Source organism: Coccomyxa subellipsoidea (genome assembly GCF_000258705.1).
Source record: "Coccomyxa subellipsoidea C-169, whole genome shotgun sequence".
In the NCBI taxonomy this organism is placed as follows: Eukaryota; Viridiplantae; Chlorophyta; class Trebouxiophyceae; family Coccomyxaceae; genus Coccomyxa; species Coccomyxa subellipsoidea.
In genome coordinates, this window is record NW_005178036.1 from 1,755,576 (window position 1) to 1,778,653 (window position 23,078).

At 52.6% G+C, this 23,078-nt stretch overlaps 7 protein-coding genes across 7 annotated transcripts; 4 read left to right on the forward strand and 3 right to left on the reverse strand.

The window, feature by feature from the left end:
* Positions 1-301: 301 nt before the first annotated feature.
* Positions 302-5,125, forward strand: COCSUDRAFT_53432 (54-kd signal recognition particle specific protein; the record flags this gene model as incomplete). The annotated part of the gene is made up of 10 exons (XM_005648178.1): positions 302-379; positions 725-985; positions 1,304-1,400; positions 1,677-1,870; positions 2,044-2,145; positions 2,426-2,626; positions 2,954-3,076; positions 3,531-3,702; positions 4,009-4,169; positions 4,304-5,125. The coding sequence occupies 10 exons, from the start codon at positions 302-304 to the stop codon at positions 4,370-4,372; spliced, it is 1,458 nt and encodes a 485-aa protein (XP_005648235.1). The 3' UTR covers positions 4,373-5,125.
* COCSUDRAFT_83695 (hypothetical protein) lies at positions 4,903-5,625 on the reverse strand (the record flags this gene model as incomplete). Its single annotated transcript, XM_005648307.1, has 2 exons — positions 4,903-5,123; positions 5,355-5,625. The coding sequence occupies 2 exons, from the start codon at positions 5,623-5,625 to the stop codon at positions 4,903-4,905; spliced, it is 492 nt and encodes a 163-aa protein (XP_005648364.1).
* Positions 5,626-5,747: 122 nt separating this feature from the next.
* Positions 5,748-6,369, reverse strand: COCSUDRAFT_41858 (MRP-L47-domain-containing protein; the record flags this gene model as incomplete). The annotated part of the gene is made up of 3 exons (XM_005648179.1): positions 5,748-5,855; positions 5,955-6,112; positions 6,231-6,369. 3 exons carry the CDS (start codon positions 6,367-6,369, stop codon positions 5,748-5,750), a joined length of 405 nt encoding a protein of 134 aa, XP_005648236.1.
* Positions 6,370-7,693: 1,324 nt separating this feature from the next.
* COCSUDRAFT_63219 (hypothetical protein) lies at positions 7,694-10,794 on the forward strand (the record flags this gene model as incomplete). Its single annotated transcript, XM_005648180.1, has 10 exons — positions 7,694-7,791; positions 8,048-8,174; positions 8,439-8,582; positions 8,801-8,905; positions 9,105-9,196; positions 9,347-9,398; positions 9,549-9,666; positions 10,007-10,150; positions 10,426-10,498; positions 10,686-10,794. The coding sequence occupies 10 exons, from the start codon at positions 7,694-7,696 to the stop codon at positions 10,792-10,794; spliced, it is 1,062 nt and encodes a 353-aa protein (XP_005648237.1).
* Positions 10,795-10,978: 184 nt separating this feature from the next.
* On the forward strand, positions 10,979-11,974 carry COCSUDRAFT_63220 (hypothetical protein; the record flags this gene model as incomplete). Its single annotated transcript, XM_005648181.1, has 2 exons — positions 10,979-11,164; positions 11,732-11,974. 2 exons carry the CDS (start codon positions 10,979-10,981, stop codon positions 11,972-11,974), a joined length of 429 nt encoding a protein of 142 aa, XP_005648238.1.
* Positions 11,975-13,788: 1,814 nt separating this feature from the next.
* COCSUDRAFT_63221 (DNA polymerase epsilon, subunit B) lies at positions 13,789-19,145 on the forward strand (the record flags this gene model as incomplete). The annotated part of the gene is made up of 12 exons (XM_005648182.1): positions 13,789-13,939; positions 14,049-14,239; positions 14,523-14,642; positions 14,989-15,148; positions 15,449-15,561; positions 15,961-16,117; positions 16,566-16,717; positions 17,044-17,268; positions 17,662-17,728; positions 18,046-18,163; positions 18,569-18,701; positions 19,059-19,145. 12 exons carry the CDS (start codon positions 13,789-13,791, stop codon positions 19,143-19,145), a joined length of 1,674 nt encoding a protein of 557 aa, XP_005648239.1.
* Positions 19,146-19,957: 812 nt separating this feature from the next.
* On the reverse strand, positions 19,958-22,708 carry COCSUDRAFT_63222 (hypothetical protein; the record flags this gene model as incomplete). Its single annotated transcript, XM_005648183.1, has 6 exons — positions 19,958-20,206; positions 20,407-20,500; positions 20,780-20,871; positions 21,371-21,460; positions 21,947-22,057; positions 22,604-22,708. The coding sequence occupies 6 exons, from the start codon at positions 22,706-22,708 to the stop codon at positions 19,958-19,960; spliced, it is 741 nt and encodes a 246-aa protein (XP_005648240.1).
* Positions 22,709-23,078: the final 370 nt, after the last annotated feature.

The following is a 23,078-nucleotide window of genomic DNA, read 5'->3' on the forward strand; positions in this document are numbered from 1 at the left end:
AAGTTAAATTTCCTGAATAATACTTGCGATAGATCGGTGCATCCCTGTCGCTTGGCGTTGAATTTAGACTGGCTTTCCTTCAGACACATTTTGCTCGGATTTGACAAGCCTCACTTCTTAGTGCAAACCTTGGTCACCTTGCAAACCGATCTGCCTGAATGAGAGTGATTAACCTACATTTATTGTGCTCCATCGAGAGTTTGGTCTCATCTGCATGTTGATGACAGAGCTTCACCCGTCAGTTCTGTGAAGCTCACCAAGGGATTTGCTACGCTCGGGGACATAGAAAGCATCAAGCAAGATGGTGCTCAACGAACTTGGTCAGAAGATCAGCCAAGCGCTGTCTATGATACAGAATGCAGAAAGCATCGACGAAAAGGTATGCACGGATAATGCTTTGGCTGCCACATTAGCTTCCTTCATATTGGAAGGCTTGCGTTTCCATCAAAACATGTCCTGAACCAACCATTATACGTTTATCGTACATGCTAGTGCCCGATCTCTACGCAACTTAATATCCAAGCTGGGCTAAAAGTAGTGGGCGCACTGATTGCAAAGGCACCTACACACTTACCAGGAAAATGATTAATGTAGTACTTGTGATTGCTTCTTGGGAAATACTGCAGTATGATGATTTCTGGACACCTGCAAGGCCTCCAGTGCAAGACAACTGCAGGACGCCACCCTCCCTCCAGTGCCTGACAAAGGTGCCTTGCACTGGCAGGTGCTGGATGCATGCCTGAAGGAAATCGTGACAGCGCTGCTGCAAGCTGATGTGAATGTACGGCTCGTGGGGAAGCTACGAGACAATGTGAAGACGCGCGCGAACAATGCTGACAAGGGCGCTGGGCTGAACAAGCGCAAGATCATCGAGAAGGCGGTGGTGGATGAGCTCTCCAGCATGCTCAGCAGCGGCGTGGATGAGAAGAAGCTGGTGGACCTGAAAAAGGGCCAGCCCAATGTCATCATGTTTGTGGGCCTCCAGGTGGACACTGTCTCCTTGGATCATCATCTGTGTGAAGCTTATGTATATGTGTTGTTGTGCACTCAGGAGCTTCATTGCTTCCTTCAGTGAGTGCGAATTTTGTGCACTTCGTGCTTATACATATGTTGCGGAGCGGCACACGAGAGCAGCTTGGCAGCAGTATATAAGCACTGAACTGTGCCTTTTCCAAGCTGGGGCAAATATTGATGCACCCTCCTGAAAAGATAGGGCGTCTGGGGCCATCAGCAATTAGGAAAACTGGGATGGAAATTTGCAGCATAGCTGCAGGGGTATTGAGCTTGCTGCTTTTGAGTGCAGGGTGCTGGTAAGACGACAACGTGTACAAAGTACGGCGCGTATTACAAGAAGAAGGGGTTCAAGCCTGCGCTAGTCTGTGCAGATACCTTCAGGGCAGGCAAGCGCCTTCCTCCACATTCTCCGCAAACCATGGTCTTTCACGACATTCTGCCTGCCCTTTTGCATTGGGGAGTAGCGGTAAAGATACAAACAGTGAGGATGCCACCTCCATACGTACCTTCTGTTAAAAGCAGTGCTGGAGCAGTCGATGTGGATGGCACCTGCATATGTGTCTTTGGTTGCAAGCAATGCAGAAGCTATCAGCGAGGATGCAGGCAGCTGCACATTCTTTTGCTGTGTGCGTGGTGACACCTTTGCTGCCACATGTGTACAGGTGCCTTCGACCAGCTCAAACAGAACGCCACAAAGATGCAGATCCCGTTCTATGGGTCCTACACAGAGACGGACCCTGCAGTGATCGCTGCCAAGGGAGTGGAGGAGTTCAAAAAGGCCAACCACGACCTCATCATCGTGGATACGTCTGGGCGGCACAAGCAGGAGGACTCGCTGTTTGAGGAAATGCGGCAGGTGTGCTGCTGATCTCGTGGTATTGCCTCAAATTCAGGCAAACTTCCTTATGAACACACAGAGCAGCCAATTGTACATTACAAGTGCGCAATCCCTGTTCTTCCATGGATCTGGTCTCTCTACTGTTTGTAAGAGGCATGCGTTGATCGAAACTTTGGCTATCCATGCGACAGGTGTCAGTGATGACAAAGCCTGACCTCATCATCTTTGTCATGGACGGCAGCATTGGGCAGGCTGCGGAGGACCAGGCCAAGGCCTTCAAGGACACTGTGGAGGTGCGTATGCCTTAATTTTTCCAGCCTACCGACACCACAGAAGGATTGCTGCCCAGTTGGGCCCTCAAACTGCCTTGAAAGGAGGGCGTCTGTCAGACCAAGCCCATGCAAGCTAGGCACATATTTCTGCGAGAACATTTGCCCAGAATGTGAACGGTGGAGAAATATCGACAAATGTACAACAGCTCAGCAATAATGCAGTACTGTGCTCAGTGTACTGAGACACGTGCAGATAATCAGCAGGTGCAGGACCTGACATGGGAAGTATTGGTGCGCGCAGGTGGGAGCTGTGATCCTGACAAAGATGGATGGGCATGCCAAGGGAGGTGGGGCGCTATCGGCGGTGGCGGCCACCAAGTCGCCCATTGTGTTCATCGGAACGGGAGAGCACATGGATGAGTTCGAGCGCTTTGAGCCCAATGCCTTTGTCGGACGGCTGCTTGGCCGAGGCGACTGGCGCGGCTTCGTCGACAAGATCTCGGTGGATCAGCGCACCCTTGCTGCCACAAGCTCTTGATATTGTTCAAGTCCACAATTCCTTCACCTGCATAAGACATGGAGAGAACAAGATCTATTTGTTTGCTTAGGCAGTTTTGGCATACTTGTATATCAAGAAATGCAGTCTGGCAGCTGTGCATGGATGCATGCAGTAGATGCTAGTCATGTTACTTCTTGTTGTGGCATGCATGCATATTACTTTAATTTGCGTGACGCATATCTGACCTGCACGATCTGGCACATGAGTTGTGCTGGATGACTCGCATGATGTGGCGCATGAGTCATGCATGACTCGCGTGGTGCGGCGCAGGAGGCGGTGCCGGAGGACGCGATGAAGGAGGAGTTGATGGACAGCCTGAGCAAGGGCAACTTCACAATGCGCATCCTGTACGAGCAGCTGGCAAACATCCAGAAGATGGGCCCTGTTGGCCAGGTCATGGGCATGATCCCCGGCCTCTCCAACTCCGGCCTCTTCACCAAGGCGCGCCTCTCTCGGCCCTGCCTTGCAGAGCACTCTCCATGTCCACAGTAGAGCTTGAATGACGTTATATTCCAAGAGTGTGTAGGAGCCTTTTGGTAGGCTTGCAGCATTGTTTGCAGAGGTGGTCCAGACACACGCAGGTTTTGTCGCTTGTTTGCGCGCACAGCTGCGGATGCTGGTTGTCAAGGCTGCAGCAGCTGTGCGGTCCACAGCCTGCACTACCTACTTGTGGAGGTTGGGCATACTGCAGCACTTCCCAGAATGGGGAGATTGGTGTCTGTAGGCTCTCAGTGTGTGTGAGGAGATCGAGTTGAAGACTGGTCATAGCAGGGCAAGGAGAAGGACTTGACTCCATGAATGCCTGATTATGCGAGGATTATTTAGTGGGAGGCTGGTGTTGGATCAGGGCAAGGAGAAGGAGAGTGCGGCGCGCATAAAGATGTTCATGACGATAATGGACAGCATGACGGACAAGGAGCTGGATTGCCCCAACCCCAAGGTGCTGCAGGAGCAATCGCGAGTCATGCGCGTCGCCCGCGGCGCCGGCTGCAACCCCTACTGCGTCCTCGAGCTGCTTGGTACGCGGCCCCTGTGCCCAACAAAATACCCGCGCCCCTCTGTCTTTGCTTTGACCAATGTTCACACAGAGGAGCTCTTTTCATGTTCTGGTGCAAGGTCCCTTCCGTTCATCTTTGGTTGTAAGTGAAAGTCACACAAGGAAGCAACGTAGGCGGTTAAGGCTGCCTGAATTCACAGAGGTGTATTGCTGGCCGTGCAGTGCCAGCGTATGGATGGCTGATGATGCATCTGACACAGAAATCTTGTGTGCGGAGTGGCCGAGCAAGAGCTGCAATATTGAATGTACAGAGCGGATGGCTGTGCAGAGGAGTACAAGCGGATACGGGCACTCATAATGGGTCCCGGCGGCAAGGGCAAGGGCTTCATGCAGCAGATGAGCAAGCAGATGGGGAACAGCCGCGGCGCCATGAACCCCCACAACATGCAGATGAACATCCAGCAGATGTCGCGCATGCTGCCACCCCAGGCATGCTCCCACCTGCCACATCATCACATCTGTGTGTAAGTTGCTTTTACATTGCAGGGTCAGGGCTGTAAACTGAGTCTGCGGGTCAGATGAATCAGGCAGCACTCATTGATATTATGTCTGGTGTGTGCCAGGTGCTGAAGCAGATGGGAGGTGCTGGAGCGCTGCAGGGGCTGCTCAAGCAGATGGAGGGCATGAAGTGATTTGTTGGGAAGAGTTGGCGTTGTGTATGTACACAGTAGAACAAAACTGTAGCGAGCTGCTCTCAGAAGGATAAGCTGGACCAAGTTCTTACAACACTCTGCGTTGGTGCCAAGCCCAATAACATCTGTATGAATGCAACGCCATGTGCCTTTGGGTCGCAAGTGCTGTGGCTCAAGCGCATGTGGGATGTAAGGAAATGAATGTCTCAAGAAGTTACCAATGTACAGAATTAAGTCATTCATATGTGAATGCCTTCTTTAGGTCAGGCCCTCACATCTAATGCTGCAGATCCTGATGTCCACAGCGCACAGATCAATGAGCTCCTGGTGCCCCGTTGAAGCGACTGGCAGCTCCCTCACTGGACGACCGACGGTGCCTAATACGGACACGCTCACAGTAGCGCTCAGCCAGCCACTCGCAGCTTCTGTGAACACCTCTGGTGCCCTGCTGCCCCACTAGGATCCCTCCATCGTATCTTAATCCCCCAAAAATTCCCCTTCAATCCACCAGCCGACTAGTAAGCATCCTCTCACGGCGACGCAGGCTGGCTGACCAGCTGCAAAGTCTGCAGCTCGCGCATCAGGCGGCGCTCCGCCACAAGCCCAAACGCCGGGGGTTCCTCCGGCAGGCTCCAAGCCACCGCCACCGGGCGGCCCGCGCGCTTGGCCAGCCGCTGCGCCAGGCTGGCGCTGCTTCCTTCGTTCGCTCCCCTGACCAGCGTCGCCACTGGCGGCATTCCCCTTGCCGCGCCTGATCAGGCCATAGCTCATGTTCAGTCGCATTGAAAGGGGTTTAGAACATGATCTTCGTTCCCCACCCCTTTTCCTTAAAATGCCTTGGTCGACTTTGAAGGTAGCCGTAGAGATGTCTCAAACGGAGACATTGGAGGCGGTGCGCCCACTTCTGTGGCATACTGGGAATCCTAGAGGTGTGAACGTCCTGCAAAGTCAGATGATATGACAATGGGCAGCGAGAGAGTACCTATTGGAGAGGCAAAGCAGAGGCTGCCCATTTGGGCAGCACTGGTGCCCACCCAGATGTACAGCTGGCGGCCCAGGTCCATCACCTGGAAGTGCACTGTGCTGTCCAGGAGCTCCTCACTGAAGCAGTGCTGCATCAACGCGGCTGCAGCTGCTCCTGCTTGGGGCGGTGGCGGCTCTGAGTCATGACTATATGTTGATGGTTTGGAGGCGTGCTCTGATGCAGTGCCGTTCATGGCGCTGTGCTGCACTGTGCGATTTTCTTCTTCCATTGTCGACTGTCCTGGTTTGGTCCTGTTCAATATCTCAGCTGTTTTTTATTCTGCTGTTTCTTTCTTCCTCCCAGTTGCCAAGTACTAGCTATGTGGAGCCTGTGCTGTTGACTAAGAGAATCCTAAAGGTTGTTGACGAATCGCTTGAGCTGCTCGGATTTCACTGGGTCTGTCTCTGCTCTCGCCCGCTCGTACATCACATACTTGATCCGGCACATGGACTTGCGAACCTGCGCATCAAAGCTTGTTGTCCATCTGAAGAGCACGCAGAGCCATATTGTGCAGGAAACAGTGATACAAAGGGACGATGAAGAAAGGTAGTGCTGTACCTTGGTCTGTCTGCGCCCGTTCGGCATCACAAGGCCCTTCGCTTTGTAGTTGTCCTTCTCAGACTTGAGCATGTTGCGCTCCTTCAGGAGCACATACCACAGCTTGTGCAGGTCGTCCCATGACTTCAAGCGCAGGTCTGCTGCCTCCCAGGCTCTTCCTGCACAGTCCCTAAGGAAGGCTTAATTCCGTGCTGCTATCAAGTGGCGACACCTCTGTAGATGCAAGAGGACTCATGATGATGGAGAGTTTGATTAGTTGAAGGGGATGTCCCTCACCAGCTGTGACCTTCTCTCCTTCCTTTACAGGTGTGTCAAAAAAGTCCTCTAGGCCCGCTGCACGAGGGGTGGTGGACAGGGGACGATGCTGCAGGAGAGCGCGTGAAAAGGCTGCCCTTAGCACTCTCGCCAGGGACATTTACTTCACGAGCGGTGGTCTGCGTTGCACAAGAGCCAGATCAAAGTGATCCTATGCCTTTCCATATCAATATGGTTAGCACGTTGTGAGCATTCACTGCTGAATGCACTTAAATACACATGAATTCGGCACTGGCATTACAGATCGCATCATTTCAGTCTAGTCAAGACACACGGAGACCATTGAGTGTGAAAGCTGCACAGAGCAAAAGTTCTTTAAGGAAGATGAGTTAGGTACATGCTGCTTACCACAGTATCATGAAGTGGCCTGAAGTTGTCAGGATAGGAACATCCAGAGGTAAGCATACGAAATTAAGTTCGACGGGTAGGCTGGCTCGGAGGGCTTGCATTTCCCTTAAATAAGAGGTTGATAAGATATTAAATAGGGCAATGAAGGGGTGCCAAATCTGGACTCGGAGCTGATGGAGTTCGTCTTCCCGCTAATGCCATTTGCTGCCAATCCTCTTGGTTGATCATTTAAGTGATGTACTGGGCGTCGATGTAGAACTTTGATCGGTAGATTGTGAAATGTGGGAACGCAGATATTCGTACAGGCAAGATCAACAGTTTGTATTTTTCAAGATGGTGGATGAGAACGAGGGCATGTGTCAGTATGAGCTCGACAGGCTGGCAAGAATTGCTGAGAACAAGAAGAGGATGCAGGTTTGTATCACCCTTTTGGGATCCTGCATGTAAATCGGAGTAATAGAGCATTTTCGAATCCAAAGCATATGTGTCGTACAGAGCTTGTACAATTCGTAAACCATATGCACCTTCAGAATCTCCATGGTCGTGAGACAAATCTTTCCAGTATCAATTGAATTGAAGTGGCAAGATCTTGAATTTCGAGCAGCAACATCATGTGTCTGATGTGAATGCTTGCAGGAAATGGGCATATTTGCCCTTGCAGATTCTTTGATCAAGACTTGCACCGTGGCAAAGAAACCTGCGTGAGTGATTTTCGCTTATATTGTCCCATGGGAACCGTGTGTATGTATATTTGTCCTTTACATCTGCTTAATCCATCCTTCTGACGTCCCGAAACAGCGCCGATGAAAGAACATAATCAAAGAGTAGTCCAAAAAGCTGGGCTATCCACCAGTGTCTGACACCCTCTCTGCTTTGCAGCAAGCCAAGGACCAAGAAGGTGTACGTTGACGCCGGGCCTGTCCGCCAGTCTGACAGGCAAGTAGTGAAGAGGGCACACGCAGATCAGTGCTGCACGTGGTCTTCTTTCACGCTTGACGCTTGAGTGAGCAATCCTAAATGGAGCAATCAAGGAATTTTCATCAAGTGCATGGTGCTGCAATCAGCTCATTCATGCAATGGCTGATTTCAGGCAGCGGAACAAGCCGGCAGTGAACTACAGCGATGACTACCGCTTGGAGCGCATTGAAAGGCAGCCAAAGGCAGGCGGCCGACAGTAAGTTGCCTTCCTTCTCAGCCGCACCACACCGCACCCAACTCACAGGACACCTGATCCTTACACATCAACCTGCAAATGCTCTTTCAATATTGCCGCATGCGCTTATCATTGCACGCTTTTCCTTGCCCAGAGGCAATGCGTCCTGCAGACCAGCTGCAGTCAAAGGCTGAACTTGAAGCCGATTGTCTAGCTGAGCCCATGATCCTGCTCTCCATGTTACAAGATTGAAGCTCCGGTCACTTTCCCGCGACAGGCAGAGGAGGATGCCTGTGGGCGCCAAGCTGCCCAACTTCCCCATCCAGAGCGCTGCCGCCATCAAGCTGGCCACAGAGGCGGCACAGGCCAAATGCGAAGAGCTGAGTGGCAGGGGATTTTACAAGGTGGGGCATTCCCTGCACCCAATAACCCCCCGGCCTCAGTCAAAATCATGTGGGAAGTGAAAAGGTTATGTGCTGTATGATTACAAGTGGGTTTGTGCTCTAAAAATGTATTCTTCATAGCAAACAGATGCGCTCCTCACAAGGCCAAGAATTCTAGAACCTGGTCTTGCTTGATCAGCCTGCCAGAAAATGCACACATGCGCATTACTGACTAATCGTCAGTCACACAGCTCACAGCATGCATGCACCTGTGGTGGCGTACAGGAGATGCAGCCGAGCAATGTGTCCTCGGGCTACTGGCTGCAGCTGCCGGTCGACATGGGCACCACGTACCGCTTCTCCCACACGGCCGACATTGAGCTGGAGTGCCTCGATGAATGGAAGAACACCGAGGGCTGGCAGTACGAGGTGCACTGCCCGCAACACCTGAAAATATCATGACATGTGAAATATCAGCTTCTTGATACCGGTAATGCAAAGCTTTCCCTCTAAAGAGGAGTCTCTTGTTGAGAGCTTGGAGTCAATGGCAATTGGGATAGTAATATGTGAGAGGGCAGCAGTCCCATTGTGGAGGCTGATTGGTGGTTGAAGGGGTGTGAAAAGGGGGTTGGTTTTGCTGCGCGCAGAAGTACCCCGGGAAGAACAAGAACCGCTGGCACGTGCGCTGGCTGGTCCGTGGCGGCAACAGCTGTGGCCTCAGCGGCGGCTGGCGCGGATTCTCCATCGACCAGGTTCGGCACATGTTCTTCTTGGGCTTCTACCGTGATTTGTCACTTGAGCACCGGGGCATTAGCTCCTGCCCATTCGCCCAAACAGCGTGCCAGTAACCTCACCCGGTCATGCATGCGCAGTCTGCCATCACATAAGGTCACGCAGAAGATATTCCAGAGGGAGCCTTACACTTCTGTGTGTGTGGTGGACTTGTTTCAGCAATTGACCTGGAACGACACTGTGGTGTTTGAGATTCCGGCGGATGTGCCAGCTGGAGAGCTGCCCACCTATGTCATCATCCACACCTACAGGTGCCCTCTCCCCTGCATCCCCCCTGCAGCTTCACAGACATTTCATGTGAATGCCATGTGCTTCATGGCCATCCTAGACCTTGTGATCCCGCCATGCTCCTCATGCAGATTTGAACTTCGCTGATGTTGATTTTTGGAGCTTTGCTGCAGGGCGGAGAATTACGAGACTGCTGAGACTGAGGGCCTGGTGGTCCCGGCCAAGGTGACTCACTCATTGATGCCCTCAATACTTGCACCTGCCTTACAGAACATGTGTGATGATGTTTCTTGGAAGGAAAGCACAACAGGGGCATCATGCGAGTCGGATGGTGTGATGGAAACTTTATGAGTCGTGGTGAATTGTGATGTGCAGGAAGTGTTTGAGGCGCTCCTGGCCAAGATGCCCAAGGAGGAGGGCGGGGATGCATCTGATGAGGAGGGCGCAGAGGAAGGAATGCCTGCAGACTCCCCAGACGGCGATCAGGCAGCAGGTGCGAGCATGCTCCCTTGTTTGAAAATGGCGCACATGTTTGTTCCAGTCTGTTGGAGGTTCCGGCACCACATCAGCGCACACATATATCCAGATAGCCAATGCCCATCTGCCAGCAATGACATCAGTTAGCTTCCTCCTCAATGTCGGCTGTCATCAGAACCAGATGCTCTTAGCTGAATCCCGGCGTAACCCTTGTTAGAGGCCCTGCACGCAGGGACGATGCAACAGATGCAGCAGCAACAAGCATCATGCATTCCATGCCCTGCACATAATTGAATCCGGGGAGCTGTTTTGGAAGTGCCACACATTGAGTTAGGGAGGGGTGATCTGCATTGCAGGGGAAGGCAAAGCGGCTGGCAAGGACGCGATGGCTGCGCTGAGGGCGCGCAAGAAGCGCATCGCTGAGGTGGCAGGCTCCCTCAAGACTGCGGCGGCAGAGCACAAGCGCCAGAAGAAGGCTGCAGCAGCACCTACCAAACCTGGTGTGCTGACAAAGATACACCTCTAATGGCAGACTAGGTGAAATTGTTGCATGGAAACCTATGGCACGCGCAGGGTGTTAATCCCAGTGCGTTCACACCTCGCAATTTATTACTGTGCTTTATCAATAGATGCAAGTCAAGCTCAGCACAGTGCTTGAGTGTCCTAACACACAGAGCATGCTGCTGCTGGGTGCCGCATTCAACGTGGCCTACCATGCGGGTGGGGCATTTGCGCGGGCTCAAGTCCAGTGTGCTAAGAGGAGTTTTGCGAGCAGATGCTGCAGCTGACGAGGTGGCTGACAAATACATGGGAGAGGCTGACGGCGCTGACAACGATGACTCCAACAGGTACCTTCTCACTGCTCCTATGCCTCGCAACTTACTGCAGAATTATCCCTGCAATCTCTCATGCAGACCCAATAAAGGCCCCATGCTTAAAGAGTAGTTTTTGAGCCTAAGTAAATGGGTGAGGTGTGCCTATGATTGATCAGTCTTTGAAATGGTTTGGTGTTCACCTGGAGATGATTGCTCACAGAGAGGCGGAGGCTGCTGCTGTGGAGGGTGCTGATGACGGCGCAGCGGCGGCTGCTCCCAAGAGGAAGCGCGGCGCCAAGGCAAGTGACTGTGCTATGCGGCCCTCATGACCGTATGCCCACCATCATGAAGCTCGCACTAGATTTAAACACAAAGATTGCACTTAAGTACTTGAAATTGCATGCATCGTCGATCGAATGCAGGTATTGCGCTAGCTCCTTATGCAAAAATTGCCATAACACAAGGGCAGGACATTGAATATCAGCAACCGAAGTGGAGGTTATTTATCTGGATATGAAGAAGTGCAATGCGCTGCAGAATGCTCAGACAGAGGGCAAGGAGAATGTGCCCAAGAGGCCTGCCCGCAAGGCTGCCCAGGAGGGCAAGGCCAAGGCAGCCAAGGCCGCCGCCGCCCCCAAGAAGGAAAAGGCACCTGCCAAGAAGAAGGAAGCTGAACCAGAGGAAGAAAGCGAGGCTGAGGTGGGTTGCAATGCCATCACTCATTACCGTGAAGAGAATTCCAATGATCATCCAGGCAGGAGCATGAGATGCAAGATGGCGAGAAATGCCGGGGCTTAGCCTCGCAGGAGGCGTATCATTTGTGACGTGCCCATATTTACAAGTTTTAAATGCCTTGCATGACTGATGCGGGCAGAATCAGTTCATCGAATAAGCTCTCGTGGCTGGAAAGAGCTGTAACTGTCTTCTTTTTCTCCCTCATGGCCGCACGAACAGGCTGGCTGCGGTCTATGGGCTTGTATTCCAGTATCTGGAAGTAGGACACAAGACATTATTAGTGTGTACCAGTGGTGCGGTGAGTGGGCATGTGTTCATGTATATGGAAATCAGAGTAAACTAAAGATGGTCCGCATGTCGGCAATTGCTTGATCATATATGACATCATCAATCCGGTAGATTGCCCGCTGTTTTGAGCCAAGCCACTGTTCCTGCAGCTCGGTTTGGATCTGGCCAGGCCATAACAAGTTGGCCCTTGGCTTTCTCTTCTATCTAGATTGGGCGGACTGAAGATATTTTTGGTGTGTACAGGAGGAGGATGAGGCAGTGGAGATCAAGGAAGGGGAGTTTTATGTGCGTCAGGTGATGGCAGCGCGCAAGCTGAGCACATCTAAGCCGGAGTTCCTGATCAGCTGGTATGGCTACAGCGCCGAGCACGACAGCTGGGAGCCCCTGGAGTGCCTCAACGACTGCCCCCTCACATACCAATGGGCCAGCGCGGCAGCCAAGACAGCCGCGCAAAAGTACGCCAGCAAGTGCGTCAGACCCGAGTGAGCGCAGTGCGATGGCCGGCTGGGTTTTACATGCGCGGCTGTGAATTGCATGGGACTGACAGGGCTTCTGGCTAACTGCCTGGAAGAGCCGATCAAGTGGCGGAGTTGGGGGATTGTGCTGGACAGTGTCAGCTTGGCTGATGTCATGTTGGAAATGACTCAATAAGGGGTACCAATGTGACATACAATGCAGGAGTAGTGGATACATGAACAGTACTTGCATCCCGTGTACAACATATTCAAAGGAATAAAGACATGGTGGGTCAACCTGGTCGCTGGGGTTTTCCAATGGGAGCTTACATTATGATGCCTTGCGTGAAAGGCAAACATCAACACTATCATACAGATGGAGTTAGCATTCCAATCAGAAAATGCAAGGCATGGCCGCTGTGCAGACCTTGCTAAAGTAGCAATAGCAGTACCAGCCGACAGATTTGACCGGCAGTGGATGAAAAATGTCATCAATGTGTAAAGGTTCAATTCTGAGATTGACTGATGTCTATGGTGACCAATGAGTGCTGCATCATCTGACAGCCTGACATTACGCGCCTCCTTCTTTCTTTGGAAGAGGCTGATAGCCGCTGTTCTGGAGCAGCAGCAGAGGGAGGAATATGGGCTGTGGGATGTCTCGCCATGGCACCCAAATCCAGTTCTCGCACTTGTCTGGCTCCAACACTTCAGCTTGTGCTGCCTGCGCCGCCACAAACATGTCAATACCCCAACGCACACCTACCATTGTGGCAACCCAGTACCATTCACCTCGGGTCAGAACCGTGCGCAGCATGCTAGCCAGGTTGGGAACACCAGTGCACCCGGGTTCAACAGTGCAGGAGTACTTTGAGGTTGTCCACACTGTGGTACGGTGTCTGGCTATGGCGGGGTCCGCTTGATGACTTACTATATAATTAAAGAAGCTGCTGGCTACACGATTATGGCGATCATGATTTGGAGAGCTCTGCAGTGCAATGGGACGGACCTGTTCAGCATCGCCACGCATGAAGATGGTCACATAGTGAGCATCGTCACCAAACACTGAATTTACAGCAGTCTCGAAGCGCAGATTGCTCAATTGCAGTCCTGTCTCCTCAAGGACCTCCCTTTTTGCACAGTCTTCCCAAGATTCTCCAAACTCCAGATGCCCACCAGGCACAGCAAATTCGCCCCTTCCATGGGCTCCTAGCCTGCTCATAGAAACACGTCTAATTTGATTGTGTCATACTGTTCAGTGATCTACTGTATACAGAAATAGAAAAGTTTGGGTTTGGAGCATCACTGCACCTTTTGCCAACAAGAACATTCTCCCCTCTGAATATCAGAACACCAACACCAACTCGAGGTTCCTTAACCATGAAGACCTTTAACAAGAGAGTGTGATGGTTCTGTCGAGCCACGAATAGGAAAAGAGTGCAAAGCGGCACGCAGAGGCACGTGGGTGTGAAGTGTCACAGCCGTGTCCTGGTCAATTCAGCTGAATGGCTCTACACCCTTCAAAACAAAATCTAAAGGTGTGAAAGCTCCATCAAAGTGAACACGATCTTAGCAGCATCACTATACTCAACCGAAAGGAAACCTCAAGCATCATCTTGTCATATACATTGCGATTTTGCGACAGAAGCCAATCGCAGAAGGATGATTGGAATCCTTCAAGTTAATATGTGTACTAGCGGTCGTAACTCAAAGATTTACTGAGGACGAGGAACTTGCAGTGGACACTTAAAAGTTTCAGAATTTATTTTTTGCTGAAGCAAGCATTCTTTCTTCATTGTATCACGATTGACCATCTGTGGTGATCAAGGATAGCAGTAAATTCAGTGAATGGCATCCATAAAGAGGGCTGTCCAAAGTGCATTCCTTGATGCCGGGCTGACCCTGGAGAAGGAAGCCCTCAACGCCTTCGTGACATTTGTGGAGGACAACAATGGTGGAGAGGACCTCGTTTACCAACTGCTAGATGCATGCACAAAAGGTGTGCTCACTTCTGGCCGTTGCATACGCCTCCTACCTTGCACCAGGGCAACAAAGCATCAGGCAGATTATGATACCCACAGACCTGATCTTCTGTATGCTTTGCACAGCATGCGCGTCGTCCACCAAGCTCACAGCCGCTCAGGCCCAGACAGTGATAGGCAGCCTGTGCGGCAGCGGAGAGAAGACAGATCCTGTGCAGGTCATCAGCGCCTTTGACACACCCAAGCTGCGCTATGACCCCATCCGCAAGGTCTTCTACCAGATCCAGGGCCGGCCCACCCTGCATGGCTCCTCCGAGGTGAGCATCAGCCCATCCAATAGGCTGCATCTCCAATCCCGCAAGCCCATCTGTGTCAGGCAGCCATGCAGCCAGCTGAGCAGAAAAGATATGCTGGCACAGGGATTCACAGTGTCCTTTATCTGTAGCTTGTCTGCAGACGCACCTCCCCACTTGGCAGGAACAGCGTGCAGTAGTAATGAAAAGTAATCTAGTGTCCACAGAGGAGTGCAGAAACTAACAAGATGGAAATTTGAGGCTAGATTGCAGGCAGCGTTCTGAGCGTTGCAGGGTGGCTTTGCAGGAGAAGGTGCAGATGTATCTGGACAGAATGTACCTGCTGCTGCAGCGCCTCAAGCGCAACAGAAATTTCTCGCGGCCGGCCTTTGCCGGCATCAAGGCCGACTCCCGAGACTTTGTGGAGGTGCGCGCAGTATGATCTGCCTTGTGATGCAGCTTTAACAATATCCTTTGAAGTTTGCGATTGTGGTTTCTCTGCTGCTCTGAGCGACGCGCATGGATACATGCAGCCGACAATGCCATCCGCCAAACCATAGCTGACTCTCCATTCGCATTGTGACAACATTATTTGGGAAGCTCTGGGGACGAACAACCGTCAGTCAGCAGATGAAACAGTCACATTTGTTGCCCCCTTTGAGATCGAAGGCTCAGAGCAAGGCTCCAAAGAGCTCCAAAGACTGGTCGGAGTGGGCCACATGATGTGCCAGTCAGAACAGTACTGAGCGAGTGGGTGTGTGGTGTGTGCGCAGCTGACGGAGCTGAAGGCGCTGCTGGGCTGCGTGGGGCAGGTCAAGTTTGTGATGGGCTGCATCTCCCAGCTGACCGACGGCCGCTACTTCCTGGAGGACATGTCCGACTCGCTCCCCATCGACCTCTCCGACGCCCAGACCACCTCCGGCTTCTTCACTGGTGATTTTCAGCCTCCAGTTCCTTTGCCTTTGTTGCACAAGAGCCTGCGGAGTGTTCGTGATGCCGGAAGCCCTGGTGCATGCACGCACTGTCTGCGGGAGGCTGCACGTCCTGGCGCTGAAGGGGCGGTTTGGAGGTTTTCAGCCAGAGGGCCACACCTGGGCTTGGGCAGCGTATGGTGCTTCAGGCTGCACATCTGTCTGCACTGTTGGAGATCTTGGCTGGATTTGACAGGGGTTTAGCCCAGGGTTGTCAGAAGTCATGACGTCATGTAATCGGTGACTTGCTTGCGTGCTGCAGAGAACTGCATCGTTGTGGCGGAGGGCGTCCTGCAGCACAGCGGCGTCTTCAAAGTGCGCGCGCTCGGCTTTCCTCCAGTCGAGCTCCGCAGCGAGTCCCGCCTCGCCGCCAAGGTGCGGCGCAACCTTATTGAGATCATTGCGTGTTTCAACATGCGGCTGTGCGAAGTCTCTCGTCCTGGGAGTGATTCTCGCCATAAGCTGCTCTGCTGGCAGGTTGAGAACTGTAGGCATCCTGCACCGCCAGCTGGTCAAGTTTGGCACCTGTGAGCCCAAAAGTAAGGGGCTGCATGGAACCCGCCTTTCCATCACAATGGACACCCACAATCTCTGATCATTGAACAACTTCAAGCGCAATTGCGAAAGCACCCTCGTCTACCAGTGCCGTGCAGCAACCAAGCCTAGTGATGCTTGGAGAACCCCCCTTTGCAAGTCTGGAAACCACAGCGCACATTTGACTTCACAAAATTAGAAACATGCACTCAATCCCCCACCCGGCCTCCGCTGTTGCAGAACTTGGACTTTTTTGGCGGGAGCACTCCGAGTGAGGATGAGCAGCTGGCGGCGGCTGCAGCACTGGCAGAAGACGAGGCGGACCGCATAGTGGTGCTGTCAGACCTCTGGCTTGACAAGCCCGCCACCCTTGATAGGCTGCGCGTCGTGCTAGAAGGTGCATCCCTCTCCTTGGAGGAATCTTTTAAAACATACTCATGTATGTGTCTGAGGATGTCGCCAGAAGGTGCATCCCTCTCCTTGGGGAAAATTTCCCATCAAACATTTGAATCATATGTCTGGGAATATTGCCAGGCTCTGTGCCATTGCAGTGGGCGGTGTCAAGTCCATCGAGAATTCTGTGTCAAGCACCGTGCAATGGTCACTCGGGTCAGTATGTAGGTCATAGAGAATGTGTGGTGGCTCTTATCCTCTTGCTCCATGACCTTACCCCTGCAGAGCGGCATGCGTCTGTTTGCATGAACAGCGGGCAAGAAACTGTTCAATTGAGTATTAGTTGCCGCCACTTAGCAGACCTCGCAGATGCCGTTACCCCGACGCATTGACTGACAGATTCTGTGATCCTTCATTGGTTATCCAGCAGCACAGACTGCTGCTGCGCGCAGGCTTTGAGGGGTTGGAGCGCGTGCCGTCCATGTTTGTGCTGCTGGGCAACTTCCAGTCCTTCTCATGCAACGCCGCCTCCACCGATTACGCCGCGCTGAAGGACAACTTTGGCGCCCTCGCAGGAACACTGGCCTCCTTCCCACGCATCAGGGTGCGCTTTCAATTCCCGATCAAATATGGATGAGCGACGTGGTTCTGTCCGATGCTGGTCTGGACAGCTGAGCCCGGACAGGAGCATATTGTGGCAATGTATGTGCCTGTTTGCTATCTCCTGCTGTCATCTTGGCACTGTACACTGATCATGTCCCAAGACTGCCGCATTTGCCACATGCAAGCCCATCCATCATTGCACTCTGCAGACACTATCCACAGGCTCCGCAAAAACATGCGCAACACATCCTGGGCTACAGTCAACAGTCATGAAGCTGCAGGGACACTCTGTGGCTGGTTGAGTATCTCTGGTGCATGATCATGCAGGCGGAGAGCCGGCTGGTGTTTGTGCCGGGGCTGGGAGACGCGGGTCCGGGGGCGATCCTGCCGCGGCCGCCGCTTCCGGAGAGCCTCATCGGCGCTCTGCGGGAGCAGCTGCCCACCGCACTGTTCACCTCAAACCCCTGCCGCATCCGTCACTTCAACCAGGCATGCCCAAATAACCCCTTGCTGTCTTTGCTGTGCCATTCTACCACTACGAATTTGAGCACCGTGAGGTCCTTGATGCGCGCTCAAACAAGCTCTCGCCGTCCCTGCTGCCCCCTCTTATGGCATGTTGCTGGTTCCCCCGATGCCGAGCCAGGCTTGTCTTTTGCACCCCTGTTTATGACATTTGAATTGACATGACATTTGATGACATGCTGCAGATAGAGGGCACATCTGGATGCCAGGGTCCAGAGGTATCGAGTATGAAGTCAACATCGAAAGCCCCTTCATGCACGCATTAATTTGGATATGCCCGTCTTTGATCCTATGCGTATACTGTATAGGGATTTCCTCAGGAAACTGAGCCTTGGGGGGACCTGCATCAGAGGGGGGTCTGGGCAGGGTCAGATCAATCACAAATTGGGGGATGACTGATTTTGAGTTGTGGTTGTTGCACAGGAGATTGTGGTGTTCCGGGACAATCTTCAGAATCGCATGCGCAAGCTCTGTCTTCTCGCGCCCAACGGTGAGAGCTCCCCTTTGATCCCCTCCTCACCAGACTTACCCCTCTCTTTTACTATCGCGCAGAAGTGATGCCACTATGCATGATGCGTCCAGACCTGATCGCCCCGGAATTTGCATTGACGCCGCAAACAGCACCGCCAGAAGCAATTCTGCCATGGTGTTTGCCTGCTGGAAGGTGTTCTCTCGGCAATGCCATTTGTTTGACTCTCATGAGCTGGCTGCAACAACCCCCATCGTGCATGCAGCAGTTAAATCCGGCACGCCAACCATTTCAAATCATGCACTTATCGTTTTACACAGATCATGTGCGGAACGCAGATGAGGGCACTGGCGCGGAGGCTTCGTCGGATGCTGCGTTCGAGCATCTGTGCGCGACGCTGCTGCAGCAGAGCCACCTGTGCCCTGTCCCGCTGGAAGCCCAACCTGTCTACTGGAGGTGTGCTTGCTTCTTCTTCTATCTTCTATCCTCTGTCATACTCGCATTCAAGAGGTTCTTGATGTAAGCGCTGCAGCAGTAACATGATAGCAGTAATATTAAGATGGGCAGTGGAAGACTGCTCACAAGGCCAATGAGCCTCAGGTGGCTCCCAACAGGTCTGTAAAATGCACAAAATCATAGATAACCTTTGAGGCCGCTAGGCGCCCTTAAAGCTCCCTGGCAGTATCCTGCATCTCAGAGCTGCAGGTTTCTATTCAGTCAGGAATGTGGGTTGCCTGAAGTCACGAGAAGCCTTTCTCTGAACATATGTCCACCTATGTCCACCCAGTGGTCATGGTCTGCTTGAGAACCTTTCTCTTCAAACTGAGAGTTGTGGCCTGACATGCATGTGCATGCCTGCAGCTACGACCATGCGCTGTCGCTTTATCCCCTGCCGGACGCCCTCATTCTGGCCGACCCGGCCCCGTGCGCGTCGTTTGCATTCCCTCCGCTGCCGCCAGATCAGCGCGGCGCCGCATGCGTCTGCCTCAATCCGGTGGGCGCCTGATCTGGCCACTTCATACCATTTGTTTGGCATCAAATTATGGATAGATCTCGGAAACTCGAAACTTGTACCAGTGCATGTGCATGCTTTGAGACAGTTGGTGACATCTTTGTCCAGTCAAATTGACAAGTGTGGGATTGGTCATGTGCTGGAATGGCAGTTCTGATGCTGGGCCGGCCAAATGCTGGTTTGAGTCCAGAATGTGTACAGAATCATTACATGTTGCTCCTGCAGAGAGTGATACGAATCAATGGATGGACTCTAGATGTAATTTGGCTGGTTAAGGGATGTTGGTGCAGGAAGTTCAGTCACCCCAGTAAGGCTAAAATTTGTGCCGTGTGTTTGCAGGGGTCGTTTGCAAACGGGACATTTGCTGCGTACTGCCCTGCCACACGAGAGGTCGAGCTGTGTGATGTTCCTGAGGAGGAGGATTGAATTGATGATGATGATAGACAGTCAATGGCTGCGGGGACACTTTTGTAAATTGGTCTGCTTCACAACTCATGTTCACAGTTCTGCATCCCGTGGTCTCACCCAACAATTCTTAAGCCGGCACCCTGGTTTGCAGTACTGACGAACAACTCATGTCACCCTAAGGATCTGGCATAATGAGGCTACCTGCAACCCCGTGCATAAGCTATTCATGCAAGGTCCCACTAGTGCAAGAGACGACGCCAAAAAACACTGTCTTCAAAAACACCCCAAGCTAACAAAGGCATGAGTTATAACATCACATTGAAAGCACACACCCTCGTGACATGTGTACCGCTAGCGCTATGATATGCTTGTCCCAGAATGACACGCATGCTTCCTGAGTCAGGCCCGTAGTTGTTCCCCTTCTCAAACACCTTCAGCTCAGTAGTTTCTCAATGAAATCACCTCCGCCCCTAGCCAAAACATGCGAGACATTATCAACCCAATAAGTTCATCTGTTCGTCGGGAAGTGCCGCTGCAGCATTTTTGCGCTAGCTCCTCCTGATGGCAGGTTTGCGCATATTGAGAGACACAGCGCAGAGCGCGCTGCACTGTTCTCCTCAGTTTCCTCCATCAACCCCCCAGACTGGAGTCGTGGAGCCTGCAGCATGTCCACGCCAAGATGTTCATCTTTTCCCAGCAGCTTGTGCACATTGATACACAAAGCAGAGCGCGTTGCACTGTCGTCCTGAAGTTCCTCCATCAACCCCCCGGAGGTTGATGAATGTTCAGTGGAGAATGAGTTCAAGAAGTTCGTTCCATGAAGCTCCAAATTATATTTCGGCGTCGGCTTCGCGGCTGGCGCGCCGCTGCCCCGGGGTCATGAAGGCAGCACGCTCCTCGGCCAGAGGTTCCTCGTCCGCGCCAGATTTGGCGGCGGCCTTTCTCTCCGCGTCTGCTTTTCCCCTGCCGCTGCCGGTCACCCCGCCGGACCCCTTGCGGCCGCCACTGCCGAAAAACAAGCGCCAGATGCCCCGGAAGATGCGCACTATCAGCGGCGCCTCCATGTCAGCCACCCGGCCCTGCGATTTGAACATTCTCTTCAAAAATTTCTGGAATTCTGGTAAAATAATGCCAGAGTTTCTGCAGACAGCACATCCGTGGCAGTATTGTCCATGATCTGCTCATGACATGAAGCGTTACCAGGTGGCTAGGGGCCTAGAATGCACAGGTGTGGAAGGGCACTGTTCTGTTTGTGTGGCAAGATAAATAGAGGAGTAACCTGCAGCGCCTGCAGCTGGTCATTCTGCTGCTCCAGCTGGCGGCTCTGCTCCTCCACGCGCGCTGCCAGCTCATCCAGTGCCTCCCTTGTGGCCCTGTAAGAACAAATCAGAAACTTACGTCCCAAGTTTTCCCGCCACAGCGCTGGCGGCCATCCATGCAACAGTGTTCCACTTGGGAAAGGAACCAAATGTGGATCTACTGAATAATTCTCATCAAGGCAGCAGAACCCCGCGCATTGCCTCAGCCCAGGAATGTACATGGTAGAACAGGGCTGGTGTCGCGCAAAAAATGCCACACTGCAATCTGGAAACCGCAGGAGAAGCAAGTTGTGCTGCTTGCAGTCTCAGCCAGATCTGTGCTGTAGGGCACACCTCTGGCCGCAGGAGCGCTGGGTCTTCTCCTGCTCGGCCCTCTTGCTAACGTCCAGCAGCTCGCGCAGCAGCATTGTGCTCAGCTTGTCCACCTGGCACCCACCACACCCCCGTCAGCATCCACCAGATTGATGCACCACCTCAGCTTACTCCCAGCAGGCATTCCATCATCTGCTTCTCCCCGCACATGCCCGACAATTGGCTGACTGCCCCTTGACTCTGCATGGGGAAGCCTTCAGACTATGCGCAGCTGGCTCTGCGATTTTATCAAGTGTGGCCAAGGTGTTCACAAGCAACACTGCACAGATGCCATTTTGCCCGTGCAGGGGTGACAATTGTCTCTGCAAGACAACAATGCTGGACTTATGCAATCTCGATTGGCTGGTCTCTCTGCAAGCTCCACATTTTTGTACGTGGGACCTCACAGAAAGCCGGGCATCATCTTTGCAGCCCTGCTATGAATGGCATGTGCCAGGCTGCCCCACTCAGACGTGAAGCCGGTGGCTTGGGGTCCAGTGGACTACAATTGAGGCCGTTAGAGGGGCGTGCCTGGTCCTGCATGAGGATGAGGTGTTGCTGCTCGCGGTTGACTTCTGTCGCCAGCTCATCGGTCACATGCTGCAGGATCTTCTGCAGCTCCCCTGCCAGCGATGCCATGTGCCCCCGCACACACTCCTCCACCTGTAGATTAGTCACATGCTTGATTACATTCCACCCTACACCTCTGATCACCTGCGCCTGCATCGAGCCTGTGCGCATGACAGGCTGGCTCCTTCCACCACTGTAATGTGGGCCGCCTCGCACGCTGCCTATTTTAATGCTTGCACCTCGCGTCTGCACAGGACTGAGTGGTCTGCTTGGCGCCTGCGTTGAGCCTCTTTGCATGAAGGGCTGTGTCCCCTCTTTCCATTTTGATCCCCAGATGAAAGCAATTTTTGTATTTCTGAGGTCTGGTCAGTCATGATGTGCATAATCTCCTCTTGCGGGGATGGACCCTGCAAGGTAGCCTAATAGCCCTGCAGGCACAGTTGACAGAAGCGTACCTGCAAGAAGAGGACTATTTTGGCTGAAATCACAGGTGCAAGACTCCCTAGAAAGAGAAGAAGACCAAATGGTGCTATGAGACAAACGGAGGGTCTGAAAGCAAGCCTCAACGCTGGATGTGACCTGAGATGGCTCATGGTAGGCGGCGATGCTGCCAGAAGGAGAGGTCACAGAAGTGGGCGAGGGTTCCAGGCAGGCGCTGCTGAGGAGTGCGTCCTGTTTCTTGAGCAGCAGCTGCGGGATTCACCAATACATGACATTCAGTGCTGAGCTGCTTCTCCAGGGCAGCACACATGTTGCTCAATGCATGTGGGGGTCTTCTGTCCCGAAATGAGGTGTTATGCAACAAAATTGCCAGTATGCACCTTCATCACATCAATTTCAGATGACATGCAAGCCCGATACACTCCCAATGAAAGCGAAACATTTCTACTAGGGTTTACAGTCGTTTCATCTTGATATCTACACTTGGCTACTTAGTGTTGTCTTCCGAGCAGCTCTCTGTTGCATTGAAAATCGAGACCAGAAGAAATTTACTTGTCTCAATTGCCTGCGTAAATCACTACCATGCATTGCTGTGCAGACTTGAAGGAGACCTAGATCGTACTATCCAGCTGTAGCTGGCAAAGTGAAAAGGAGCTACGCTCCAGGAGCAAGCCTTAAATCTGAGATATTTATGTTGGGCACTATGGGATGAGTCCCCTTCCAAATATATCCTATGCGAAGCTCTCACGGCCGCAAATGATCTGCATCCCGCCAACGGCCAGTTGGGGAACTCACCCTCGCAAACCTGTCAGCGGGCCATGTCCCGGGAAGCAGTCCGCCACCCTCAAAGTTGATGCTGTCTGTCAGCTTGACTTCCTGCAACTCTTCCTGAGACGCCATCATATCTGAAGGAGTGCACCGTTGCTTCCCCGAGGACCTCTTTTTGTACAGTCTGCGTCGTGCTAGCTTCCTTCTGCTGTGCGAATGAGTACTCCGAGTATTCAGAACAGTGCACTATCCATGGGATTGTGGGCTGGCAAGATTCATACGAAGTCAGGTGTTAACAACGAGCAGGTGGTAGGACATTAGTAACCTTCCAGGTCAGAGACCACTTTGCAATTCTTATATGTCACTAGCACAGCATGTACACCGCGAGGCAGCCTTGTATGTTCTTGCATTTCTCCTCGTTTAAATCTTATAGACAACTCTGGATCCTGCTCCCTAAAATTTGCACTCCGTGCCTTTCTGCCGAGCACCTGCCATACTCAGC